This window comes from Simochromis diagramma, unplaced genomic scaffold (genome assembly GCF_900408965.1).
Source record: "Simochromis diagramma unplaced genomic scaffold, fSimDia1.1 OVJJ01000321.1, whole genome shotgun sequence".
Classification (NCBI taxonomy): Eukaryota; Metazoa; Chordata; class Actinopteri; order Cichliformes; family Cichlidae; genus Simochromis; species Simochromis diagramma.
In genome coordinates this window covers 12,991,299-13,003,526 of record NW_024386772.1, presented here as the reverse complement: position 1 = coordinate 13,003,526, position 12,228 = coordinate 12,991,299, and the positions used below count along the sequence as shown (strand labels likewise).

General features: G+C 44.5%; 1 protein-coding gene across 2 annotated transcripts in view; it reads right to left on the bottom strand.

Annotated features, from left to right (window-relative positions):
- Positions 1 to 366: 366 nt before the first annotated feature.
- Positions 367 to 12,228, bottom strand: part of crebbpb (CREB binding protein b) — a 40,250-nt gene continuing 28,388 nt past the window's right edge. The window contains exons 17-31 of one of the 2 annotated variants that reach the window (XM_040049968.1): positions 11,598 to 11,716; positions 11,261 to 11,500; positions 10,993 to 11,081; positions 9,518 to 9,628; positions 9,327 to 9,383; positions 9,144 to 9,221; positions 8,956 to 9,023; positions 8,727 to 8,877; positions 6,018 to 6,164; positions 5,810 to 5,923; positions 5,531 to 5,696; positions 4,883 to 5,050; positions 4,471 to 4,632; positions 3,859 to 4,140; positions 367 to 3,739 (exon numbers count right to left, since the gene is read on the bottom strand). In XM_040049968.1, the coding sequence (XP_039905902.1) occupies positions 1,343 to 3,739; positions 3,859 to 4,140; positions 4,471 to 4,632; positions 4,883 to 5,050; positions 5,531 to 5,696; positions 5,810 to 5,923; positions 6,018 to 6,164; positions 8,727 to 8,877; positions 8,956 to 9,023; positions 9,144 to 9,221; positions 9,327 to 9,383; positions 9,518 to 9,628; positions 10,993 to 11,081; positions 11,261 to 11,500; positions 11,598 to 11,716 (4,349 nt within the window). In that variant the 3' untranslated portion in view covers positions 367 to 1,342. The remainder of the gene's footprint in view (positions 3,740 to 3,858; positions 4,141 to 4,470; positions 4,633 to 4,882; positions 5,051 to 5,530; positions 5,697 to 5,809; positions 5,924 to 6,017; positions 6,165 to 8,726; positions 8,878 to 8,955; positions 9,024 to 9,143; positions 9,222 to 9,326; positions 9,384 to 9,517; positions 9,629 to 10,992; positions 11,082 to 11,260; positions 11,501 to 11,597; positions 11,717 to 12,228) is intronic. The other variant, XM_040049972.1, reaches the window with a different exon arrangement.

Genomic DNA, 12,228 nt, shown 5'->3' with positions numbered 1-12,228 from the left:
TCAGTTCACATATCTCAATAACTTCAGGTTATCAGTTTAAAAGTTTAAGTTACACATCTCATAATTTCATCATCTCTCAAAATTTCAGGTTACACATTTCAAAATGTCAATATCCAACTAAGTTTGAAATAAAAGTGATCATTTGAATTTACCTGAGACCTTGACTTAAGGAGGGCAACCCCCCTCCCCCCAAAACAAACAAATTCTTCAGTGGCCCAAACAAGCTTCCACACGCAACTGATGAAAATCTAATGGATCGTTTTATTTATTTATTTTTTAATATAGAGGAATGATTGAGCAAATAAAAATCAGCCCAGCTGCTGAACACATACGAATTTCCCCCATGCAGAAAGATTCGAGGCAGAGTCTGTGGCACACAGGTTTATTTAACAATATGGTATATAAGTACGAAATGAGCCATTTGAACCAATTTGTACAGTGATTTCATTTCTGCATATTTACAGTACTGTCCACCTTGCATGATTTACATTAGAGAATAGTTCATCATCAATTCAAGTTTAATGCGAGAGAAAATGATGCACAAAACTCTCTGAACACAAATCAGCAGTCAAACAAGATAATTTCCCACCACAGGCGAAAGAGGTTTAGGACTTAATGAGAATTTCTTTAGACTGAAGGGGAGACAAAGCAATCTTTGAACATCTGCAAGACGAACACTGGGCCCAGGCCAGTAAAAAGAACATTCCTGCACCTGTGAACATGAACAAGAGTCAATGCAGGTTTACCTTCAACCTGCAAATTGTGTTTGGGTGTGTGCAATAGTTCCTAGATCTATACAAATACGTTAATCTCCTTTAGACTCTGCAAACAGGAAAGAAATTAAGGCTTTCCTAAAGGCAGTCCTTTTTGAAAAATGGCATATTAGAATAAATTAGCCAGGAACAGAGAAACTGAGCAAGAGGTGAAGCCTGGCAAAAACAATTCCCACACAAATAATTTTACAGTCTTCTTTACACAAATACAATATTAATTTGCAAACGTACAAAATAAAAAATAATAAAATGAAATTTTTTTTTTAGAGAAGGTTTTTTAAAAAAGTCAATACCAGAGCATAACAAATGAAAAACAAATTAAAACACAAAGACCAGGGCAAAATCTTGCAAGGCTGGTCTGAACCAAAAATATATTCGTTGTGTCTTTGTTGTTTCTTCAACAGCAATTATTAAATCACTCTGTGTACTTGAAAAAGTAGTCCTTGGTTCACAGTCCGTAGGCCTCGTAAGACTCATTTATTTTGTGATTTCTTTTAGCTTTTTACATCAGCAAATAGAAAAATTTTGCAGCTGAAAACAGAACAAGGCCTTTCTTCTGTCTCAAAATGCTACAATCCTTCAACAAATTTCTCTAGTGTGTCTCCCGTCGTGTCACCAACCATACCCATGTCACTACTCAACCCCCCTCGGTTTGGTGTGTTAAGCTGTGGGAGCATGGCGCTCTGCTCTGGTGTTCCCATGTGACCCTGCTCCATGGACCCTGACATGGGACCTCCTAAGCTGGGATGGGGAGAGTTGGAGTGAAGTGCGCCATGCTGAGGTGACGGCTGGGGTTGTATCCGAGGGGAGGGACTGGAATGAGGTGCCTGCTGCGAAGGTGGGCGGGGCGATTGCACTGGGGCTGGAGAGCGTACCTGGCTTCCCAGGGTGTTTGCCATTGTCTGGCCAGGTAGGTGAGCTCCTGCCTGGGCTTGGCCTTGGAGCATGTGAGGCTGTGGACTCATCGAGTTGGCCTGTGCCGAAGAGCCCATCTGCTGCTTCATCATCTGATGCTGTTGCTGCTGAAGCATGCGTTGCTGGAAGTTCTGCTGTCCATCCATTCCCATCCCAGGTTGGCCCATTTGAGATGTGGGAGGGAGCGGTCCCATAGGCCCCCCACCTCCTTGCATAGCCATGTGCTGCTGCTGCTGCATACGGATATAGCTTCCTGGTCCCGGCTGCTGTTGGGGGAACTGCCCATGGGCTGGAGGCAAACCTCCCTGCTGCTGCTGCTGTTGTTGTTGTTGCTGCAGCTGCTGCTGCTGTTGTTGCTGCAGTTGCTGTTGTTGCTGCAGCTGCTGTTGTTGCTGCAGCTGCTGTTGCTGCTGCAGCAGCAGCTGCTGCTGTTGCAACTGCTGCTGCTGTTGCAACTGCTGCTGCCTAAGAATTTGCTGTCTGCGGAACATTTGATTTCCGTTTGGTACCATCTGGCCTTGGGTGCCCATGGATGGCATTCCCTGGGGTCCCACCTGCTGAGGAGGCTGCTGTTGAGGTGCCATCCCTGGCCTTTGCACCTGGTTTGCCATGCCCACCATTGTATGCATTCCTGGCTGGGATCCTAGCATGGCCTGAGGGTTCTGCTGTTGGGCCTGCTGCTGTTGCTGTGGTTGGTTGGCTTGGTATTTTGCCGTCCTCTGTTTAATGAAGGCGGCCATGAGGTGGGGGTTAGACTTGAGGATGCTCAGGACCTGCTGTTGCTGCTGTGGGGAGCTGGGTGATTTCAGGGTGTCCAATAGCTCCCGCAGGGCACTTGGAGCAATGTTACCCGGCATACCTCGGGGCATGTTTTGTCGCTGTGGTGTCATGCCCTGCTGTGAGGAGCCCTGTGTAGGCATGACCCCAGACATCTGGTGACCTTGCTGGGGCATCATGGGCCTCTGCATGGGCTGACCTTGCTGGGGCATTGGGTTTCCCTGAGGCTGCTGAGGGGGCATGGGGCCTTGTTGAGGAGGAACCTGTGGCTGATGACCCTGAGGATTCTGCATCCCCGGACCCCACTGGCCCTGCTGCATCACCTGGGGCCCGCGTGGCCCCTGCATCATCTGCATTTGGCTTGGCATGGGCCCCATCATGCGTGGGTGGTTCATTGGCATCCCATTCATTGCATAATTCTGCTGCTTCTGCTGCTGCTGCTGTTGCTGCTGCGGCTGCTTTGACTTAGCTAACATCTCGATCTGTCTGGCCACCTTCAGGGCTTCCATCAATGACTCCTGCGGTTGCTGCTGCTGGCGAGGCTGTGGAGGCTGCTGTTGGTGCGGCATGTTGGGCATGGGTGACTGCTGCTGATGGAGAGGGGATGACTGAGGCCCTGGTTTACCTTGCGGCACTGGTGTTGGAGGCTGACTGCTGCGGCCGTTGCTGGGAAAGCCTTGGGACATATTGGTGGGGTTTGGTGGTTGCTGTTGTTGGGGCTGGTTGGACATGGGCTGGGGAGTCTGGGGTGTATTAGGCTGCTGCACAGAATTTGGAGTGTCTGGGGCATTTAAGGTAGGTGGAGATGGCATAGGCATACCCCTTCCAGCCATGGTGGCCATTCTGCGACGCATCATTTGAGCCTGCTGAAGCCTGTGCTGCAGCTGCTGTTGTCGAAGTTTGTGTTTGATGTTGAGACAGAAGGGCACGGGACACTTGTTCTCCTGACAGTGCTTGGCATGATAGCAACATAAAGCGATGAGCTGCTTGCACACAGGACAGCCACCATTGGTCTTGCGCTTGCAACCTTTGGTGTGCTGAACCACCCTCTTCATCTTCTGGCAGGACGGCAAAGAGCAGTTAGCATTGCGGCACTGGCAGGCGTGCACCAGGGACTGGATACAGCGCTGGATACTAAGGCGTCGACTCTCCTGAGGGCTCTTGGAGGCTTCTCCACCTTGACCATTGCTGTCATCATCTAAGCCCAGACCCCATTTCACCATTTGGTGCTCATGGCCTTTAGTGTGGTAGCAGTTAATGCATAGGTCATAGTCCTGATGAGAGGGGAGAGAGACGACATTAAACTTAGTTAAAAATGTAAACTCAGTGTTAATTCAAAACCGATGCAGATGTTGCTTTTAAAACACGGTCAAAGATCACAACTGTATCTTACCTCACAAACTGTGCAGTGCCAGCGAGTCTCGACATGGTGCTTGCACTCATTGCAAGTGTACACAAAGCGGTCCTGGCCTTGGTTGTGCAGCTCCACCAGCATGCACATTGTGCTCCATTTACACCTTCTCAGTGAGCTGAACTCCCAGTGCTTGTCCCTGGCCAAGGTCAGAAACGCATCACGTCCGTCCATCAGGTCACAAGTCAGCAGAGGATCAGGGTCCATGATGGGTGGCAAGGTGTTAATGACTGGCCCAGCATGGAGGTGGATAACAAAAAATACCTGGTGGCAGGAGGGGAAGCAACACTGTTAGCTATAGGCATTGCTGAAGTGTAGTGCAACGTGACAAATTCCGTAACTCTTGTGTGGAAGAAAATTTTCATGTGGAATTCAATTATCCTCAGGAAGCAGCACAGTAATAGAGACGCTGCTCTGTACTTAGAAATTCACACACAACAATCTACCAGCTTTGTCTGAATTTTTTTCCCCAAGCTTTAAAAGAAAAGTCAAGTTACTGAAATGTTACATGAAATGAAATTTTATTCATTTAGGAGAGACAAAAAAAAAAAAAAAAAAAAAAAAAAATCTGTTATAGTTGCTAGGGTTTCCCACCTCCTTATGTTTCTCCATTGTGGCATAGAGCTTCTGGGACAGATCATTGGCTACATTTGGCATTCCAGGCTTTTTCTTATTGGCTCGACTGACGCTGCTCTTGTTTTTGTTGGTTTTCTTGTTATTCTTCTTTTTGGCATTCTTGCTGTCAGCTTGGGCTCCCTTGTAAAAAGACACACATGGACATTTAGAGAAGTTGAGATTGCACAACAGGCAAGATGAGATTATGCAATTAAGCAGAGTGGTTTATACAGTGCCAGAAAGCCAAAAGCATTTATATAATGGTACTTGAGAATGATACAATCTGGGGCGAGACAAAGGACTTAAAACACTGGGCTGTTGATTCTGGGATCAGAAGAGGCTTTCTTTCATTAATAAAAATATTCTGAATCCATGTATCCATCAAACTCACCTCTGTTGTCTCAGAGGAGGCTGTGTTCTCCTCCTTTTTCCTTTCTTCCTCTTCCTGCTCCAGCTCCTTGATGCTCTCCTCCAGTACATTAGGCCAAAAGTCACCCTCAAAGTACGGCAGCTCGTAGGCACTGGTCAGCCTGTCTTCTGTTGCCTGCTTGAAAATGTCCTGAACACAGACACACAAAGGCTCTTATCAGGGAATTGGGCAACAAGAGCTTCTAACTGGGGCAAGTTGGAAGTTGGATTTATGAAAAATAATTGGGGGGGGGGGGGGTGAAATCACTCCCATCAGAGTGTACATCAAGTCTAAGTCGTTTAATTATAGTGTTTCAAAATTGTCAAGTCTTTATAATAAGACAAGGAGAGCCCCTTTATGTTGCACACTTATAAGCTGAACACTGTAGCTGGTAAAAAAAATGTTAATTCACTGATAATCCAGTGTAAATGTGCCCATCAGCCACTCCAGAGTCTTACAAGATAATCATTTATATTCCTAAAGCAAACTACGTTAGTTCAGCTGAACAGCGTGGTAACCGCCTGCCGCCAACACCAGACTTCAAAATGTTAATTATAGCTGGGAATGTCTTGAGAAACATAACATGCACAGGTGGCTACAAAGTTCTTTTTACTGGTATAATTTTCTGACCTTGTAATCATGTATGATTCTTTCAGCAAAAGCCTTGTCCAGCATTTTTCTGTACCACTCTTGAAGCCTTTTGGGCTTGGGGATCTTCTGGTCCGGAGGGTGGCAGTGGAAAATATAGTCATCTCCTTCACTGGGTGGGCAGGCCCAAATGTGACCCGTCACATACCTGGTCAGGAATTAAGTTATGACTCACTTAGCACTTAGAAGAATTAAACATGCATCAATACATGACTGAAAGGAGTTAAAATGCAACACTGCGTAAAGTTACTTTTTACCCACCCAAGTTTTTTCACATACTCCAGGTATCCTATTAAGATCTCATGGTATACTGCAGTCCTTAGCAAACGCGGTCTGAAGAAGTGAATACTGTCGAGGTATGATATGTAAACCCGTCTGAAAAAGAGATACAGAATATGTGATGTGAGAATAATGCACACAAACTAAAAGGAAACTTAGAGCAATGCCTCTAACATTTTGCCCGTGTTACCTGGTATTTGGAAAGGGGCACTCTGAGCCGTACTCCTGGACGTGCATTCCAAAGAAACAAACGTCCACCCCGTCTATTTCCTCAAATGCAAAAAGTGCTTTGGTTCTGTAGGGGAAGCTTTCCACCATCTCACCTGAGTCTACAAACCTGTGGAAACAGAGAAGGTGTAAGCAACAGCAGCAATGGACAGATCGAGTACACCTCAACGTATAGTCAGGGTGCTCTTAGAGCTTCTGGCAGAGGCATGTCAACAGCATCCTTGGGGAAGCTGGGGTCATGTAGTCTGAATGAACCGTGTACCACACCTCCATTGCTGACGCAGATGTACAGAACTGTGATTATAAAGTTGTTGGTGCCTGACGCAGTATCCGCCCACGATGGCTTCTGGCAGAAGATGGACATAAGTGAAGGGAGTTCTCAATCAAAAGGGAGGGATTCTTTCGAGACTGGTTAACTTGTGCAACTCTGAAAGCAGCTGACTGGTACTGGCAGAAGACGGCGTTCTTAGCCGCCAACTACACCAACTCGAGTGTGGGAGGGGTTTGGTACATAGAGCCATGGAACAAGATTCCCATAAGTCTTGAAGAAAATCTAGCAACCTCAAGTCAGATAACTCGGGAGGTGAAAGCAGTTCTCTGACCACACTGTAGGCCGTGGGGAGCCAGAGGTATCAACTTCAACAGGAAATCACACTTTTTAGCTTCCCTTCCCCTGTGGAGAAAAGTCCACCTCCATTCACAGGAGTAATGTGGTTTTCAACCTGGTTGCAGAGCACTGGACCAGCTCTGTGCCCTCTATGATGATAGATGAATGTGTGTGGGGTATTGCCCCCAACTACTCTACAGATACTTTTGCTGACTTGAAGAAGCAATTCAACTGCTCCCCCTCAGGGGTTGCTTCATGATTATGGGTCATTGGGTTCATCTTTCTGGCAATAAGGTAGGCTTGTTTTCCACCAGGGCTGCCCTTTGTCTCCAATTCTGTTCATTACTATTATGAACAGAATTTCTAGGCGTAGCCAAATGGCACAGGGTGTCATGTTCATTGGTCTTAACATGTCTCTGCTGGCTTCACTCTGCTATGGGCTACAGCTCCCAGTGGGGATGTTTGCAGCACATTACAAACTGGCATGGATTAGCGCCTCCAAGTCAGATGCCGTGGTTCCCACCCGGTAAAGGATGGATTTCCCACTCCAGGTTGGTAACAAGTGCCTGCCTCAAGCAAAGGAGGGCAAATATCTCAAAGATTTGTGCATGAGTGAGGGAAGAGTGGAGTGGGAGACTGAGAAATAAGCACAGCATCTACAGTAATGTAAATGCTGTTTAAAGGTGAGCACAAAGGCAAAGCTTTCACTTTACTGGTGAATCTATGTTCCTACAATCACCTATTGGCAATAACTATGAGTAGTGATAGGAAGTGGCGGAAATAAGCCTCCTTTGAAGAGTGTCTGGGCTGAGGTCATTTTGGTATGGAGGAATAAAGGCTCTACTCAAGCCCAATGGAAGCAGTTGAGATGGTTGAAGCATCTGGCTAGGATGCCTCCTGAGTATCACCTAGATGAGATGCTTCGGGTATGACAAACCCAGCACATGCTGTAGGGATAATATCTCTCAGCTAGCTTGAGAGGCCCAGACAGCTCAGACCTGGACAGGCAGTTTAAAATGCATTACTGAATGGATGGATACGAGAGCATTTAAAAGACAGACTCAAGTCATTTGTGAAAAGAAGAAGAAAAAAAAAAGTAAATCAATTTTCATAAGATTAAATATAACTCTGATGTTTTCCGGAACCAATTCCCTTTCCACAGTCAGATCTTTGATATGAAAGTATGAACATGGAGATTTCTGTTTATATCTGAACAAATTGCATTATGTATCGACATTGTGACGTTGCACAAGGCATCAAATACACAAATGGACAGGCAAATGGACTAGTTAGTCATATATAGAGCTTTTCTACTATACTTGAGACATCTCATTCAGCCATTCACACAAACACACACTTTTTTTTCTATGTCTGAGTGCTTTCTATCCAACATCCACACTCCAATGAACACACTGACAGCAACGCTGGCTTCAGTATCTTGGCCAAGGGTACATTGGCATGCAGACTGGAGCAGCCAACCAGCAACCTCCGATTGGTAGATGACATGCTCTACCTTCTGAGCCAAGGCTATCCAACAATGCGCTGTGACCAGCACATTTTCCTAAAACTAGCACATCACTGGCACAGTGCATTCAGCAAACGATCCAGGTTATTGCTCATAAAATGAAAAATATGCCTTTGGTGATCAATTACGTGATCGTTGTATCTAAATTTGATTAAATCCTGATCAATAGTCCAGCTGGAGTGATGAATCCCTATAAAAAAAAAACCTTTGGGATATTTGGTAATAACCCAAAATGGTGATCATTTTGGTGTTTGCTGTCATCATGCCATGGTGTCCAAGTTTGATTAAATTCTGCCCAATACTGTAGGAGAAACAAGCTCATCGGTCCTTCTACTCTATGAGCTGCAAAATACAAAAACTGTTCTCTGAGGCATTATGCAGTTCAGTTTCTAGCTGAGATAAATGTGGAATCAGCCGCGTGATTGAAAAGATTGAAAACACAATGCTATTGAAGATTTATCAAATGCTTTTATGCATCTGGACCCTCCAAAGGAAAAAGAATTAAAAAATAAGCGCTGTAAAGCAGGTGTGACACTTACCTAGACTTCATGCCAGGCTTAACCTCCACAGTTTTGTCGGAGCTGGCGACCACTCGCACAAACACCTCACCAGCTTCAGGGTGGTTCTGCCTTTTCAAGTACTTATTAACTCTGTCTTCAATGTATGAACCCAACCTTGTGGATTGCAACCCTTAACGAACACACAAAGACATGTTTTAAACACTGACATTCTTTGTCAGAAGTTGTTTTACTTGTATATGTAACTTACTCTTGGCTGAAAACTTGTTTTCCTTTCTTGCTTTACCAGACTTCTTCAGACAGTTGTCACAGATAAAACTGAAACGAGAATCTAATTATTTTTAGTGTCAACTAACAAATATAAATTCTATGACGGTCAAACATTTCTTTTATGTGCTTGAAGATATTTGTCTAGCGTAGCAGTCAAGCTATACTCACCCTGACGGCCAAATGACGTCGTAGTGCAGCACACAGATCTGATGCATCTTTCGTCCACAGTCTTTACATTCAATATACCTACGATGACAAAAACATGCTTTTTCTTTCTGTTCGGTAAAAAGCAGCAAAGAAGCAACACTGCAGTCACACACATCAAAATGAAACTGTCTAGAGAATACTCACGGCTCAGGGTCCAACGTGTCATTTTTCTTCTTTTCAAACTGATCTTTAGATATCATCCTGCACAAAAAGAGAGATCTTCATGTTAAATCTGTGACTATTTATTCCCTTCCAGAGAACAAGAGCCAGAAAGCAAATGGTTCCACGATGATCACGGGGTGATAATTCAGACATCCGGGGACCAAGGAACTTACGTCTGTGGCTGTGACGGGTCGTCTCCCAGGGTCACACTGTTGCCCTGGATCTCATTGAAGCACTTCTCACAGTAGTGATACCTGTCGGCAATAAGGCCATATTTGGGTGAACTGCAGCCAGCACACACAGTAGCAGCACAGGCAAACCGGCGTACGGGTGGCAGAATGCAGAGTGAACGGAGCACACAGCAACAACCGAGGATGGAGCATGGGCAGCGGACAGACGGAAGGACACACACACACACACACACACACACACACACACACGTAGAGGTACATGGTTAGTCAAAATGGTCACGATTCAGCCACTCTCATTCAAAGTGGAACAGAAATGTGGGGAAACATGCTCAGATGCTATGTTAAGGACATTAAATGATTGTCGTCAACAACAAATTCGTGTTCAACATCGTCATCGAACATGTATGCTGCAAAATCAAAACGGTAAAGACATTTACACTGAAATCATTTATGAGAAGCAACATGCATTAAGAGTTGATGAATGGATGATCATGTCAGAAGAGACCGGAGTGATGATGCAAAAACAATTGTGCCGGTTCCTTTAAGCAGAAACAACATGACTAAATTCCCTTTAACAACAGTGTCCAAGTCTTTAATTGTAATTTGGGAAATCTTGAGGCATTTAGCATTGATTATGTACAACTAAAGTGTGTTCCATTGGACTAATGTTAAGCTGCAATAACAGATTCTGCACAGAAGGGGGTGCTTTGGAGCTCATTTCTTAGAAAGAAATTAAAGGGATAGATGTGAGGGATGGACCCATCATGCGAGTTTTGCTTGTCCGAATTATATGACTCACTCAACTCAAACTGTGGTGCAATACTCCCATAAAGGAAAGCCTGTGAGAATTATGTCCTTCTTAGAGCAGGGGTGTCAAACATAAGGCCCAGAGACCAGCATTGGCCAGGTAAAAACTCAAACCCTGCCCACAGATTGGTTTCGGCGAAACGCAAAAGAGGTATAAATTTGGGACTTTTAAACTTGTATTAGACTTGTATTTTAATAGGTATTACAGCTTTTCCTGCTGATGAAGACCTCCCCATGGCCATTTATAACTAAATGACAGCAATTGATCAGGCAGCCTTTATTTTTTTTTTTTTTTTGGGGGGGGGGGGGGGGGGGGGGTACAAAACAACAACAACAAATATTGGAATCATACTTTTTTGAGTATCTAAGGGATTCAATGTGAAGTTAAACTTCCACACAAGGAGAAAAAGGGCAGTTTTATTGGTCCGGCCCACTTAAGATCAAAGTGGGCTGTAAGTGGCGCACAATGTAAAATGATTTTTTTTCCCCCCACATTCCTGGGTTATAGTTTTGCAGAATGGTGAATGTGAAGTGGGATCTTTAGTCATGCTGTACTTTTGAGGGTTTAACTTCACACCCACTTTGTATAATTAATTCTTCACCTCTTTACCCATGCCAATCCCTTCAGCAGAGAAAGCATGCACCTTTACCTGTTCTGGTAGCTGTAGTAGGTGCTATCCCTCGAGATGGTGCACAACTGTTTGCCATAGCAACACAGTGTCTGTGGTGAGAATTCAAACTGCAGGGTGGGAAAAAAAACCCAAAACATTAAGGTACACGTAAATGTGAGAATCAGCTTTCATCTAAAGTCAACAGCCAAATAAAGACTAAACTAAGGGTAAGTGACTTTTATCAGTAAGCAGAATGGTGTGCTGCCCTAAGTAGCTTGTGTTGACTATCCAGGATGTGCCATCTCACCTTCCTGCCACAGCAGTAGCCCAGACCTTGCATGACAGGATCGATTTCTGCTTCAAACACTTCTGCCAGTTTGGTGCAGTACTTGTAGACTCGGGATGTTTTACGATTGTACAGCCACGCGTTGTTGAACATGAGCCACACATCTTCCACGTACTGCCACGGTTCCTGGTACTGACCCGTGTCCAGCTTGCGCTTGATGGTGGATAAGTCAATGGGATTCTTTACTATGTCAAAGTAGTCCTACAGGAACAGAAGCAGAGAAGCAATTCCAGGATTGAGCAAATGACCCATAACAATTCGAAGCTTTGAGTAAAGGCACATCATTAAGTATACTTACAGGGATACCCAACAGCATTGGATCTACAGGTTGTCTAAAAGGCAGGGACTCTGGGTCTTGCTTGTAGAGGGCTTCAAGTGTTGGCATTAGGGCTTGCCTCAGTTCCTCTGGCTTGAAAACTAGAGAAGACAAGAATAAGCCCATGAGGGAAAACACATAAACAGCATACGTATGTCTAAAAATAAAATAATTGTGACATTCCTTAACTAAATGGACTCAGTACTGATCAGTGGTGTGCAGCTGGGTTTACAAATTAAATGCCTGGTGATGCAGGCATAAAATTGTGTCTTGTTCAATAGATTTCCACTCCAGACTTAGTTTAAATACTTAAATAACACACATACACACAAAATACTAATACCCATAAAAAATTTGACTTCATGTTAAAATGTCTGAAAGGCAAATGCTGTTCTTTTTTTAAAAACGCTGCCAGTAGATAAAGCTGTTGATAAACATTGACAAAAGGGACGAATACAAAAAAAAAAAAAAAAAAAAAAAAAAAAAGGAATCGCACTCATATCACGATTAGGTGTCAATGATTACAGCCTTCTTGGGAAGTGACAAGTGGAACCTGCCTCTGACATCCAGGGCCCAGTTCTCTTTATGCTTTTGAAGTGTTTGCTGTCATCAT